Here is a 16,119-nt window from a genome sequence, read left to right on the forward strand (position 1 = left end):
AAACTTGTAAAGAATTACAAGTGCTATTTTCACCCTCCACAAAACACGGATCCTCATATTCGATAATATATTATTTTAATTTGAAAGTTTTTGCGTAAATATTCATCCACTTGGATGTAAATAGAACCCAAGAAAGGATTGAAAAGTGGAAGAGGAGGAAGTGTCATTTGTGCAGTGGTACTTAAGTTCTATCCGTCTATATGTCTTTATGCATTTTGTTATCTATTTGTCTGTCAGTATGTATTATGAGTACGATCATTGCTGGACATTCGAACGTCTGTACGGCCCTAATGATTGCTAACTCATGGTACATATACAGTCAGACTGCCTTATCTACGATGAGAATATACAATGACCTTTTAACCACGTAATTGGTGCGTTCGAAGATATTGCAGACGACCAGCTTACCTTAAACGAAGACCCAATAAGGAGGATTTAAGAGGTACATTTTGAAATATTTCACATTAGCGTATTAGAAACAGTATTGTATATTTATTTCAAAGAAATTTAATTAAGTGAGAATGTATTTGAAATCTCAGAATTCTGTCATTATAAGATTAAAATTTTAGTACGATATAATATCATCTCTTGAAGTAATTCCCATTGCTAGAATCTTTTAAATGAATACATCGTCCGTACATATAGATAATTAAATAGTACACGTAGATTTACATGCCCAGAGAGCAGTAATGATAGCTAGATTGGAAGGATATTGCGTAATACGGTAGGCGGTTACGCTGGTTAACAAACTCATGTATAGTAGATGAATAAGAATATATCTATTTCACTGGTCACGCACGTGGAATCTATTTCACTGGTCACGCGCGTTGATTTATTCAACAAAACCAATAAGGTTTTGAGAGAAGAAAGCATAAAACTGAACAGGACCTCGGTCGAGGTTACACCATCAGCAAAATGTCAACTCCTAAAAGGTGGACCTAAATTTTTTCTCTTTGTCTTCTATCCGATTTTGACCATCAGGTATTGTGGTCAGTACCAGTCCTTTTTAAAATGCTCTTGCTACAGTTTATACTACAATGATAAGCCACATGTCTGATCTATCGTTCTTGTCGTATGTCCGAAATATTGCACCCCCATTCTGACGCGTAAATTTGTTATGGTTACCCCTGTAGTTATTTTTGTCAATAAAACAGTACATTACAAAGATCACAGTTTGTATATCACATGAAATGAGTTGTTTAGGTTTACGATTTCTGCCTGTTTTCCAAAGGTTTATTCGTCTGAACTGACTGGAAATTAGTTAGAAAATTACACAGCTTGAAACCTTCAGTATGCTTCTAAAATAACTGTAAGTCCGGTTCTGACTAAAATGTCTCCATGTTCTTTTTTATTTAGAAGCTGTAAGCAAAGAACAAGTTCGAAAAGCGTCTGGGAATGTTTGTTGCAAACCACTACAATTTTAGCATAATATGTTGCATAGGAATTATTTATTGTGTTTTCCTATGAATATTAAGTCTTCCTAAACCCTTCAGATGTAATTTTCCTAAGTTCTTTGATTTTGTAACTTCTCTCTCGCACTCCTACAAAAGCGATGAACAAGCTACACTAGTGTTTTGTTCATTGTTACATAATTACAACAACAACAAAATAATATTTAAAAATACACACGACTACGATCAATGTTAGGGGAATTTCAAAATTTAATTTCAGCTCCAGAACAATTAACCCATGCTTTAGCTTGCCTCTATACGCCTCGTGACAAGAAGATGTTGTGGTCTGTGATAATGACTCTCAACTGAGTTTTTACTACAGTTGTACTAAAAGGTTTTGACAGATGTTTTAAAATTAACCTTCTTTCTAACACATAGGTTTCTTTTAGGTTCCCTTACATATTACTTTTACAACATAATTTGACAATTTCTCCTTGTTTTCAAGAATTTTACTATGCCTGTATTAAGTTTGAAAAAAATCACAGCCATTATATTCATACTTAAAACTACCAGGTCTATCGATATTCGGATATATGTTAGACTGAATTTCACTAAAACTCCTTTATGTTTTTATTTCATTTATAAGTTGTAACAAAAATGTATGTTCCAAAACCTTTAGGAATTGTTTCTTGCAAATTACTGATAGATAGGAAATGAAGGTAGGTGATTAGGTAAGACGGGAACTTGTATTGTAAGTTAATAGATATATCGCGAAGAGGTAGGTTGGTGGATGAGTAAGAAGGTACGTGGGTCAAAAGGTTAAATGATAGATTCGTAGATAAGTAGGTGGGAAGGTAGATGGATAGAGAGATAAATAGAGAGAAAACATCTTCAAAACAGTTCGAACTTAAATTGAATTATATTAATTAATTAAATTCCTCCGTACCTCTCTCTTTTTGACACCCCCACACCCCCACACGCATATGTATGTATGTATGTATGTATGTATGTATGTGTATATATATATATATATATATATATATATATATATATATATATATATATATATATATATATATATATATATATATATATATATATATATATGCGTGTGTGTGTGTGTGAGTGTGTGTCAAAAAGAAAGAGGTACGGATAACTGTCTGCGTTTATTGACAAACATGCCCCAGCTACCAAGTGCAGAGTATCAATTCAAAAGTGTTCTCCATGCTATAGCAGTGTTATTATATATTACTTCACCGTCTCCAGCATGTATTTGGCATTCATTATACAGCCTTACTGTGGTTCAAGTCCTACTTGGTCAACAGGACACAAATTGTATCTGCAAATGGAATACACTCCAGTCCAGTTGATCTATGTTGTGGTGTTCCACAGGGATCTGTTCTTGGACCTGTTCTCTTCAGTCTGTACACTCAGTCGCTCTCAAGTGTCATAGATCATTATCCAGTGTCTCACCAATTGTACGCTGATGACACCCAAATATACAAATCTAGCCACCCAACTGAAGTTGATGCTACCATCCAAGGTGTAGAGAGGTGCATTTCTGATGTGAAATCATGGATGACATGTAACAAGCTGCAGATGAATGATGCTAAAACTGAGGCCATTCTGATCACAACACAAAGACTTTCTCATTGACATCCTTTACCTCAAACAATAAATATCAGCAGCAACAACATTAATTTCACACAATCAGTACGAAACCTAGGTGTTACTCTGGACAGTACTCTTACATTGCACCAACATGTCATAAACATTTGCAAGGCTGCATATCTTGAGCTGAGACGCATCAGCTCAATTCGCAAATATCTTTCAGTTGATGCCACTAAAACACTTGTGTGTTCATTAGTACTTTCAAGACTGGACTACTGTAACTCAGTTATGTCTGGTTCATCTCAATATTTACTCCAGAAACTTCAAAAATGTTCAAAACACAGCCGCTGGGATCATACTTAGAGTACCACGATCAGAGCACACCTCCCCGCTGCTCTGTACCCTACACTGGCTATAAATTCGATCCAGAATCAAACACAAAATTTGTTCTCTGTGCTACGTTTCACTGTCGGACTCTAGTCCAACATACCTATCCGATCTCACCCTAGTGTACACAACAGCAAGAAACTTACGCTCCTCTTCTGACAATCGTATACTCATTATTCCCACTATGAAAACAAAGTCATATGGACAGCGTTCTTTTGCATACCAGGGCCCAGCAACGTGGAATGAATTGCCCACTGAACTTAGACACAAAGACAGAGTGATCACATCATTCAAGAGGGCTCTCAAAACTCACTTATTTCGACTGCAAGAACAAACTTAAAGACCTAATAATGTTTCCTACCTGAAATATTCTCAGTATGTTTTTTATTTTTTAATGTTTGTCTAATTTCATGGTGTTTGTTTTTGTAATAATATTATTATATGTTTTTTTTATCTTATAGGTATTGTCTAATGTTGTAAAGCGCTTAGAGCTTCTAAAGATTAGGCGCTATACAAAGTCCTCATTATTATTATATATATATATATATATATATATATATATATATATATATATATATATATATATATATATATATATATATATATATATATATATATATATATATATACATAGATATATATACATATATATATACATATATATATACATATATATATATATATATATATATACATATATATATACATATATATATATATATACATATACATATACATATATACATATATATATATATCTATATATATATATATATATATATATATATATATATATATATATATATATATATATACACATCTATATATATATGTGTATATATATATATATATATATATATATATATATATATATATATATATATATATATATATATATATATATATATATATATATATATATATATATATATATATATATATATATATATATATATAATGATAATAATAATAATTTATTTTAAGCCACCCTGAATACCCGCCTAACCATGCTACTTCTGATAATTGTGGCCTGCCTTGTTGGTCTTTCCGTGGAAATGGGTAAATATGAATGATCATGCATCTGAACCGCAAGCCAGGTCAACGACCAGGTGGATGCGAAACATGCTATGCAGATAATTTTATATGAGTGCTCATTTCAAATGTAAGTTACGAAACGAGTAGAATAATTTCTCTTTTTTGTTAGTAAAAGATTCAACCTATTAGCAAAAGAGAGAAATTATAGAATTTTTTAAAAATCCATTGGTTTTTCCCGGAGGCTGAGGATTTGTCATCTAACCTCTTACCAGTTCTCTTGCATGGTTCAGGCAAACATCCCTAAGGTGAGAACAAAGTTACCTTTCAATGTGATTTCCAAAGCAACAACACTTTGAATGTAAGCAATTTCTGTTCTCCGATTGAAGAAAGTCAATTTCTACGAAATTTTACCCGACCCCTCTTGTATTTAAGGACTTAACTATTCGAGCATAAGTAGCTAGCTTGAAGTGTCTACCTCCATATCTCAGATCTATTGCTGTCTAATTCTGTAAGGGATTCCCAGTAGCTAAGCTGGTATAGCGTTGGACAGGTAATCCAAGAATTGGTGGTTCGATACTCGCCAAGAACAGCCCTGGTCGGCTGCCTCAGGGTGTCCATCCAAAATGCACTTAGTTCTCGTTTCCTTGGCATGCTATTGCCAATAATGTTAATCCCCCCCCCAAAAAAAAAATCAAAACGGAGACTTTTACGAAAATATCCCCTTGTCATTTATTTCCTAGTAAAGAATTCTTAACTGATTGAGATTCGAAACGTTATATGTCACAAGTTACTTTTCTTGGATCACAATAAAGCCTGTCTTATGACTACGGGGTGAGATTACACTATGTGCCACACAGGAAAGATAAGAATTATGAGAATTAATACAGTTACGACTTTTTTTCTTCAAGCAAGATTAATTAATGTACGTCGTGTTAGGGTTAATCCATTGGAAACAAAATTGCTTCTATATATTTTACCTTTACAATGATGACGAAAAATAAATGACCTTATACATATAATATCTTCTAAATTATGATAAAAATGTGTTTAATATGTAGGCGTTGGTGATGACAATAGCCACGGAATTTTGAAGTTTTGGAAATTTGCCACTTCATTTGCAACTTTGTATTTTCGATTGTTCAATACAACTAGTACAATGTTTCACAAAGTTAATCCGAATAGTAGTAACTACTGATTGGTGTAAAAATCACAAGTTACGTTTTAACTTTATTTGTGTCTAAAACGATAGCCATGTCATGGAAATATAGAAGGCCACAATGAGGTCAGAACATGCTATTCCAGGCAAAGGACCAAAGTAATATCGTTGTTGCATTAGGCAAACCAGAGCTGCATTAAACTCACATTTTTTAAAAGTAAAACTCAATTATTCTATTTTTAAAACCACCCTAAAAATGTGCCTGAAACTCATACAGTAAATAATATGGAAACAAAAAATGCATATTCCAAGGTGCAGCTGAAAAATAGTAACCTTGACCTTACAATGTTCCGTTTTATTTAATTTAAATAACTCTTAAGCCTTGTATTTAAATTTAAAGGTCATCGGACAGAACTTCCTAAAGCAATGAAGGTTATTACAACCAGCGTGTGAAATTTGTTGCGCTGAAAGCCATATTGTAATAAAACGATTTTATTACAAGATCGCTACGATTCAAAGCAACACATGTTCTAATTTATCACACGGTCTGCAATTTTTGTACCATAATCTTAGCGTTATAAAGATTATCGTCTGTTAAATCTAGGTGCTGGTGATCTCGAAAATTGAGTTAACATATGATCTGAATAAAATTTATTGAAAGAGAGTTTCTATTGCTATACAGGTTGAATTTGCAACCTATTATAATTTAGTACACATTTGTTTTTATAAAATTAATATGCAATTTTCTCTTTCATTAGTACCAAAACAATTAACGATAATAACATTTCATTTTTATGAAAAGAAGTCTTTTTTAAAATTAGAATTGTGGTTGAAATAGCATACAGTTTCAGCTTTAGGATAATAAAATGGACATAACCACAAAATACGATGTGATTGCATTTGACACATTTTATACTAAAACTTGAAAGATACAACCTAACTGCATTGACATTGACTTTTGGCTGTTTACCTGAACATTAGTGATAGACTGTCTGGCTGAAATGTCCTGAAATTGCACGTAATCGCAACCCATATGGTAATATGACTGATATTATTACAAAATATGGTGTTATTGTGCGTCATTTGAAACAATTTTGGAACAACAAAAATAACCAGTTGCAACAGAACAAAGATATATAGGTCATATATATATATATATATATATATATATATATATATATATATATATATATATATATATATATATATATATATATATATATATATATAGAGAGAGAGAGAGAGAGAGAGAGAGAGAGAGAGAGAGAGAGAGAGAGAGAGAGTATTAGATTGGACACAGACTCAACCTTTGAAATCTTCATTTTCATAACTGATGCTGCTTGATGAAATATTTCTTGGTGCCATAAATCTACCACACCATTTTTTATTACCCAGTTTGTCATGCTCAAATATTTTACAACCTAAAATATGTGTATGAGCAGCAGGGGGGGCGAATCGGACATTTTGTCCAATCGTCATTTGGCTTAATTAATACCTTCTGCTCTCAGCGGATCCAGCATCGTCAGCGCCCGGTAAAAAAAAAACGACGTCGTCGTCGGGGGGATCGTCCAATCGTCATTTGGTTTAATTAATACCTTCTGCGCGCCGATCCCAGCGTCGTCAGCGTCCGGTAAAAAAGCGCGACGACCGCGTCGATGTCATCGCCCCCCCCCCCCCGCTGCTAAGGGGCTATTTACAATGATCTTACAAACAGAGTGATCACTAACTCCTCCTCTTGTAGATCAATTAGGTTATTTGACTGCTCGGTAAGTCTAAAATTAATTCTCGTTAAAAACCGATTATGGCATCGCATATAGACCGGATTAATTGGACTCTCAACGATTAAAAATCCCGGAGGGGCTGTTGGTGAAAATGAATAAAGGATATACCCCTGTTGAGCCTGATTTGATTGCTTGGTATTCACCTGGTAACTCCCTTCGATAACATCACACACTAGATTGATTGCTATCACAGACGTGATATTTACGTTGTATGGAGCAATATGCCTACCATCCTTTCCGTTATCGTGTCTGAGGATAGTTGATGGGGTGAGAAAATCATTAAGAGATTTTCTCAGTTCTGGTGCGTTGTATCCTGGAAACTTAAAATCGGGTAAATCGGCTTCTGTGATATTATACTCGGTTAGGAATTTTTGTTTATTATCATCGCTGTTAGCAGATATTGTCTTAACGATTCGTTCATTAATATATTCCATGTCTGATACAAGTTGATTTAACACCTCAACGTGTTTTTGTGCTTTTGTTTTCCGTAGCTGTTCTAGTTGTGATCGGTAATTACGATTAATCTCGGCAAACGCACCAGTGATATCATTTAAACTAACTGTGACCACGGCGGACGATTCAGGAGTTTCCTTATACGGAAAATACCATTGCATGGTATTCCTGTCTTGAAATATAAACCTGCTGGGTAATGACGTGTTTTTTATAATAGACAAATCATCTCGATACCGGGGGGTAATCTCATGATACGATTGCGCATTCGTGTGCAAGTCCGCGGAGATTTCATGAGGTGGATTCTTAGGCCATCCTAGTATGGTTCTTATTGAACTGTTATAAATATCAACCATATACCCCGGTGTGCTTATTTCAATCGTCGACGATAACGTCGATTCATGAACCGTAATAGCGATTTTTGATTCTTTTCCTGTGATCGATTTTATCCTGCGTTGAAATTCTTTATTGATTTGTTCTATTTGGTATGATCCAGTTGGTATTGTAACCTCCTTCCAGTCTGGGGTCCCATCGGGTTTATTTGTCCATGCAAAAACCAGCGAGTTATTAGGTTGTTGTTCGTTAAATGCGTCCGCTCGGATATTAGGCCAACTGTGATATACTCGCAATTTTGCCAGTGCTATTTCCTTTACTGGAACCGGTGATGGGAAGTTCACACTGAATTCGGGTTTCGTTGACGTTATCGATATCATACTTGTTTGTACCGGAGTGGTGTTCTCCGCGATCCGTTGAAGTAATTGAAACCCTTCGGGGTTCAGCGACATTATTATTATTCGCTGTTTTTAGTGTTTAATTTCAACACCGAATATCAACAACCTGCTTGTTTTCAGAGCCCATTGAAGTGGTTTCAGCGACGTGGTCTCCGGCTTCCAGTTGAAAATTTTCGATTTTTGACATCGCGGAGCCATACAACTGGACCATCGTGGAGAATTCAACATCGGATATGAACGAATTATCAATCGACAACGAGATCAACCCGGATAATTTCGAGTACGCGTCGGATACTATTTGATGTTTTACTGTATACTCGTTGAGTTTTTTTTGAGAACACGATGATATCTTTCTAGTGATTGCGTTGGCGACTCCAGCAATTGTTGTAGCCGCGGAGATAGCGATTGGAACAGCGATCGGGGCTATCATGGTCACCGTGGATAAAATGACACCGGTACCAGCTACTATACCGGACACCGAGTACACGGCCACGTCGATGGTGGTTATTTTACGACGGTATTTTTTTATTTTTGCGCGGTATTGTTCGGAAAGCGTTTTCAAGTTTGCGGAGAATTCTTTTGCGGTATCGAATCGATATTGATGTGACGTCGGTGATACCTCCGATTCAATTGCCTTGGTGGTCATTTCTATTCTAAAAGAATTATTGTTTTCAATTACCTACTTAAATTGTTGCCACGAATTCCACATACCATGTAATGTTTGTCCTAAATAGACCGCTATCAACGGCTCTAATTATAAACCGTTCGGTTGCATCCTTGTCAACGATTGTTGATATTGTATTGTTAAACCCGGATGAACTCAACGATGATATATTAAACTGCATCGCTGAAATCAATGTCAATCGATAAATGCCCTTAACAGTTGCGGTGATATTTACTATATTATGCGTAGGAGTCCAATCGAATGATCCGTGTTGAACCGTGTATACGCTATTGCCGATGCTCCCATGAGGTGTTTTCATTTTTTCGAGTTGCTCTGTCATTTTAGGTAGTCTGTCTTTAATCGCTGTAACATCAGTTTTGATCGTTCCTATTTCCTGTGTATACGCGTCTATATTATTCTTGTTCGCTGCAACCTTAGTAATGAGTGTATTTATTTCCCCTCCATACGCGTCTACATTTTTTTTGTTCGCTGCAACCTTAGTAATGAGTGTACTTATTTCCCCTCCATACGCGTCTACATTTTTTTTGTTCGCTGCAACCTTAGTAATGAGTGTATTTATTTCCTGTGTATTCTCGGTTATACTTCTTTTGTTCGCTGTAACCTTAGTAATGAGTGTATTTATTTCCTGTGTATTTTCGGTTATACTTTTTTTGTTCGCTGCAACATCAGTTTTGACTGTTTCTATTTCCCCTCCATACGCGTCTATACTTTTTTGTTCGCTTCAACATCAGTTTTGACTGTTTCTATTTCCCCTCCATACGCGTCTATACTTTTTTTGTTCGCTTCAACATCAGTTTTGACTGTTTCTATTTCCCCTGTATGCGCGTCTATATTCCTTTTGTTCGCTGCAACATCAGTTTTAACTGTTTCTATTTCCCCTGTATGCGCGTCTATATTCCTTTTGTTCGCTGCAACATCAGTTTTGACTGTTTCTATTTCCACTGTATGAGCGTCTATATTTCTTTTGTTTGCTGCAACATCAGTTTTGACTGTTTCTATTCTCCATCCATGCGCGTCTATATTATTCTTGTTCGCTGCAATATCAATTTTGATCGTTCCTATTCTCTGTTCATGCACGTCTATACTTTTTTTGTTCGCTACAACATCAGTTTTGATCGTTCCTATTTCCCCTCCATACGCGTCTATACTTTTTTTGTTCGCTGCAACATCAGTTTTGATTGTTTTTATTTCCCCTTCATACGCGTCTATACTTTTTTTGTTCGCTGCAACATCAGTTTTGACTGTTTCTATTTCCCCTCCATACGCGTCTATACTTTTTTTGTTCGCTTCAACATCAGTTTTGACTGTTTCTATTTCCCCTCCATACGCGTCTATACTTTTTTTGTTCGCTTCAACATCAGTTTTGACTGTTTCTATTTCCCCTGTATGCGCGTCTATACTTTTTTTGTTCGCTGCAACATCAGTTTTGATTGTTTCTATTTCCCCTGTATGCGCGTCTATATTCCTTTTGTTCGCTGCAACATCGGTTTTGACTGTTTCTATTTCCTGTCCATACGCAGTGATATCATTTATAGTTGTTGTAATCTCATTCAGCTTGGTAATTTTTTTACCAAAGAATTTATCAAAGTTGTCATCGATCCTGTTAACATTTTTTCGTAACGCGTAAAATTGGCCCGACAGCGTTGTAAACTCCGAAATAGTATTCTTTATTGTTGCAATATTCGGTTCGGTTACCGTCGGGGTCCCAAAAAAACTAGCGGTAGTGAGTTGTATATCGGTGACAGATTTTTTCACCTGCGTGTCAAGTTCGGTCACCAATCTATCCAACCTTATAAAATCGTCTGGGATTAATGTTACCCTATTCGTTATCGTCAGCAGATGTTCACCCGGTTTGAGTCGTCCATCGCTGGTATACAGCGCGATAGCGTTCTCGGCGGCATTACGCTGTCGTGTTAAAACGTCATCCAGCGACACATTACTGGATTTTAATTTACCCTGGCGGTCTTGAAATACAACTATTTCGCCCGGGTCAACACTGGTTAGATTTAACGTTTCAGCGATTTCATCCTCGATTAGTTTTTTTATGTCATCGGTGGCGGGCGTTTTTGTGGATTCTTTCAGCGCCGAAACCGGTCGTCCACAAATATCAATCATTATTATTTAAAAAAAAACTGTGTTTTTAATTAACCCGCCGGGCCTCTACGACCCCACTAGTGTATTCGTTTACAACCACATGAGGTGGTTTCCGCGATGATGAAATCGCCGCGAGTACGTTCAATACCTCACGGCCACATATCGGTGGGTCACTTAATCGCTGTGTTGGCAGCGTGGAATAAAAAACCGGGGCTGAACACGCCCGCATATACCGCATGAACTCGTTCGGCGGGGCTAACCCGTATGAATCAAAATAGACGATCGCACTCGGATCAGTCGCGTACGCAACCCAATGAGTTCCCGCTCCGGAGGACCCATCGAGGTTAATTATGCCGGTTTCAATATTCCTTGGTGCCGCCGGTAATTGATCCCTCATAAAAACACCCCTGAAGTTTTTTATCGCTAGCGCGTTTGCGGCGTCTATTAAATCAAAATTAGACATAGGAGTCATTAAACGGTTCCCGGTAGTCTTAGACCCTTTCCCGAATACCATGAATACGGGGTTCCCGGTAGTCTTAGACCCTTTCCGGCCACGGATCGTTTTTTTTATAGCCTTTCCCGGTTGCCTTTTTCAATGCCATTCCCGCCGCGGTACCAACGGCTCCTAACGCCGCCGCCTTAGCCACCGCTGGGGCCGCCGCGGCAATCAACGCCGGAATTGCAGCTAACAACGGAAATATCCCACCGGTCTTTTCCATGTTTTTAATCGCTGCGGCTGAGAAATCTATTTGAACACCCTTTTTATTCTTCATCGCATCATTGAAATGTTTTATTTGACGCGCCGTCAACGATATTTTATGATTACCACCAGTCATCTGTGACGGTTTTAGCGTTATTGTGGTTCCGCATTGTTTAGCCGACTTTGATCGTAATTTCTTGACTTGACCATCAGTCAACTCTACACTGACAACACTATACGACATTTTATTGTAAACGCGTTTGTGTTTTCAATTACATGTTTTCCACTGGCGCATCAACGATTCTCATTCGTCCACCAACACCTTCTAGCAGCATTGATTTATCGCTGAGAATGACAGCAACCGCTCTATAATCGGCACCACCCGGGGCTATACGAGCTCGGAAGTGTATATCAACGACGGATTGTCTCGTTAAATCAAGATGTTCCAACGAAAAATAATAAATCGGATACAGGTTTTTAAAATCAAGTTGTGATATTTGCAAACCAGTGTCAACGTTTTGATCACGACCCATATATGACAGCAATCGATGGTACACACGTGCGATATGGTTGTTGTCGTAATTAAGCTGTATATCCTCGGATGGTTCCTGTTGTCCGTTTATTCTCAGCGAAACATCCTTGACTCCTAATTGATCAAATATCATATGGCTGCGTTCTTGATTACCCAATCGTTCCCTATTCTGTAACGCAACAAATATATGACGCGGGGCTGAAACACCCTGTTTTGATGCCAGGTGCCATGTAAATGTATCAGCAACATTATCCTCTTTAGCATCAGTTGTTACCGCTAGCCAACTCAACAACGATTTTCCCCCCTGTTCCATAAATGATAACAATCGTGCTTCCGTGGTAACTGATGGAGTCAACACCGGCATCCACAATGCCATTTTAGTTAAAACGACCTTACCGTTATCGACGCCAGCAGCACGCCATATTGCATTGTTATCATCGCCCCTTCGCGTTAGCGCGATTGTATGCTTAGCCCCATAGATAACTTTTCTGACATTTCTGCAAAATCCGAATATGTGATGGAGTGGAATCGCGCATGAAAAACGTCGGCGTGGTCCTTGCAACATCCCTACTCGTGTTGCAAAGCCTAGATTAAAAGTACCGTTAGCACTTTTTATAATATTGAAATCAGCGCCCGGTCTTGCCCTGCGGTCTGGATTAGCCGCCTCAGCATGTGGGTCAACTGCGGTATCTCTTGCCGTCAGCACGTTAATGTACTGAAGGTGGTCAGCGCTATTAGTGGTGTCCTTTGCGAACATCATGGATGGACTCGCCGATCTTGTATAATCATCCGAGTATCTCGCTAACCCAATTATCGTCGTTGCAACATCAACCTCGCGTTCTATTGATTCAATTTCTCGCCCGTCAATAAGATATCTGGCGCTCTCAAATAACGCCATGATGCCGTTGTTGACAAAACCAACTCGAACACGAGGGTCGTCTGCGAACGGTGTGTTAGCGATAACATTTGTCACGAGTTCTCCCTCGATTTCGATAAACGCTTCACACGGCAAAAAGTATTTACTGGTATCTTGGACTTGAAGTTCAATTCGCGATCGTAGGTCAGGTTGTATTGCATAATAAGAATAAAATTGATAATCACGGACAGAATCATCCCTGCACACTGGGGCATCCATATCAAACGCGGGATCAGCGGTTCGCGCAAACATTTATTATTTATCATGTTGATGTTTTCAATTGCGATTTTTTCGTCGTAAATTCTTTGAACTCTGTTTAAGGCCACTTCCCGCTATTGCGTTCATGAGCGTGTTGGTTGCCGCATCGGCGGATGACTGAGCCGCCAACGACTCTAGTTTTTCTTTCACCGCGTTATTTATTACCCTGCTGACATTTGCAGGCATCACTGTCGTTGATGGCATCACCGGTGGTTTCTGTTTTTTTCTTCTCACCAACGATATTAGTTTGTCCTTTGCTGCAGAAAACGCCTTTCCGGCAACATCTCCAATAGCGCTGATTCCCTTATCACGAATAACATCAATAGCCTTCATTCCTAATTGTTTGGCTAACGGCGCTACTTTTGGAGCCATTCTTGTAAATAACCCCGCAATGGTGCTACCGAGACCATCTCCATAGTACGCGCGGTAAACAGGCAATCGCGAGTTTACCACGTAGACGAGTACTGGTTTATCATGGTTGTAGTGTATGATCATCTTTATTATAAAAACACCAGTTTTCCAATTAATCATCCACGAGCTCGTCTATGAGCGTTCGATATGCATTAATGTCCATGATACCGCCTGCAAATAACCGCTTGCAAATATCAGCGGCCTCATTGATTATTTCCGGAGAGTTATTTCCGGCTCGTTTTCCTCCGATTAGTACTTCCAGCCGTGATATATCACTGAGAATATTACTAGGACAAGTAACACTAACGTTTTCAACTAGACCACTACCACTTGGATACCCCTCTCCGCTTGTTTTTTTAGAACCAGCTTTTTTTTGGACTTCTCCTTTTCGCTGTTCTTGCTGTTGTTGTATATCATAATTATCAATTCCTTTTTTAAATTCTTTATATCCCAATTCTTTTGTATCCAAGCGATCAATCCCTTTATTCGTTTTATACAACCAATTAACCCAGTCATCTCGTTTTATATTACTGTTTTTATACTCGTCTTTTAAAAAGTCTTTTCTTGAATGATAGCTTTGAGCGGCAAAATTACCAAAAATCTTATAATCGTTGGATTTCAGTAATTGAAATTGTTTTATTTGTGTTATAGCCATTTCAGTGAGTTTATCTATAAAGGAAACCCCTCTTTGAGTGGAAATTTTTTGAAGTTCACCAACATCACCCTGTTCAACAACGGGTTCAGAATCATCAATATCAGCTAATCGTTCATACTCTCGTTGGGTTTTTATATCACTGGAAAGTTGTTTTTTCCGTTGCTGTGTTTGTTCTCTCTCTGCTGCTATCTTTTCAAGTACAGGAAGAAGAGGCGCTTTTTTCTTTCTTTCTTCCTCAGGAATATCTCCATATATTGCCCGTTCTGTTGCCGCTGTAACATTCCTAGTCGCTTTAGTTACCGGGGCAAACAGTTGTTCGCTTCCAGCAGTAAAATCAGTTTGTAGTTGCTGCCGCGTTTGAAGTTGTTCTCGGACCCTGTCTCGTAACGGTATAAACTTTTCAAGCGCCGCTAGCCGCTCTCTGGCTAGCCGAGTAGTAAGTGATTCGCCTACCATTATTGCAAATTGCTCCGCAATTTCTAATTTCCCGCCGAGTGTGGCGGGGGGATATGTATACATTTAATGTGCCATCAGGGGCTCCACGGGGGTTTCGTCTATAATCCTTCTAATGTTTTTGATCTTACTAGAAATCTCCCGGCGTCGTTCATAAACACGTCCGAGTTTTTTTCGTATTATTTCAACGGCAGTGAATAGTCCAATGAATGCATTTACGTCATTGTGGTACAGGTTTTCATTAATCGTATGTTGTAATCGTTTTATAAAAAAGTACTCGCGGGCCAGGGTAAAACGCCCCCGTTTCGATTGTTCGTTAATAATCTCATAATCGGATAATATTTTTTCGCTGTTGAGACCATCGGATAATTCAATTCCTTGATTTTTTAATTTTGAAATCTCGGTTAATATATTATTGATGTCTTCGATATTCATATTCTTATAAAACATCTTATTTTTAAATAAAAAAAAATATTTTACAAAATGAACCCTGCGCATCAATCCCGAGGTGTGTTATTTAGTATGAAGTATTACAGACAATTCGTCATGGCGACTTCGTCATGGTGACCTTGTCACTCGCTGATATAATCGGAGGATTTATTTATATACGAAAATCGAATTCTGTGTCCGGTCCTTTTTGAGATCGCTGTTTGATATATTCGTTCTGCAACAAATCGTACTGAGGCGATACAAATGTCGAAATATTTTCCTGCCTCATTCATCGACTGAAATATTTTTTCTTCGTGCGTTGATGTATTAAACGATTTGACACCCTTTGCTTGCTTTGAGCACTTACCAGTTTGGCCTTTTTTTAATATTTTCGCTTTGAGAGATAGCTTGCAAATTACACAGTCTGTTATCTCGATAATTAGA

At 37.6% G+C, this 16,119-nt stretch overlaps 1 protein-coding gene across 1 annotated transcript in view; it reads left to right on the forward strand.

The window, feature by feature from the left end:
* Positions 1-318: 318 nt before the first annotated feature.
* Positions 319-16,119, forward strand: part of LOC149791064 (complement C1q-like protein 3) — a 46,322-nt gene continuing 30,521 nt past the window's right edge. The window contains exons 1-2 of the mRNA XM_089972999.1: positions 319-442; positions 4,374-4,448. Coding sequence (XP_089829125.1) covers positions 4,397-4,448 — 52 coding nt within the window. The 5' untranslated portion in view covers positions 319-442; positions 4,374-4,396. The remainder of the gene's footprint in view (positions 443-4,373; positions 4,449-16,119) is intronic.

This window comes from Sinohyriopsis cumingii, chromosome 10 (genome assembly GCF_028554795.1).
Source record: "Sinohyriopsis cumingii isolate HCF-2022 chromosome 10, ASM2855479v2, whole genome shotgun sequence".
NCBI classification, from domain to species: Eukaryota; Metazoa; Mollusca; class Bivalvia; order Unionida; family Unionidae; genus Sinohyriopsis; species Sinohyriopsis cumingii.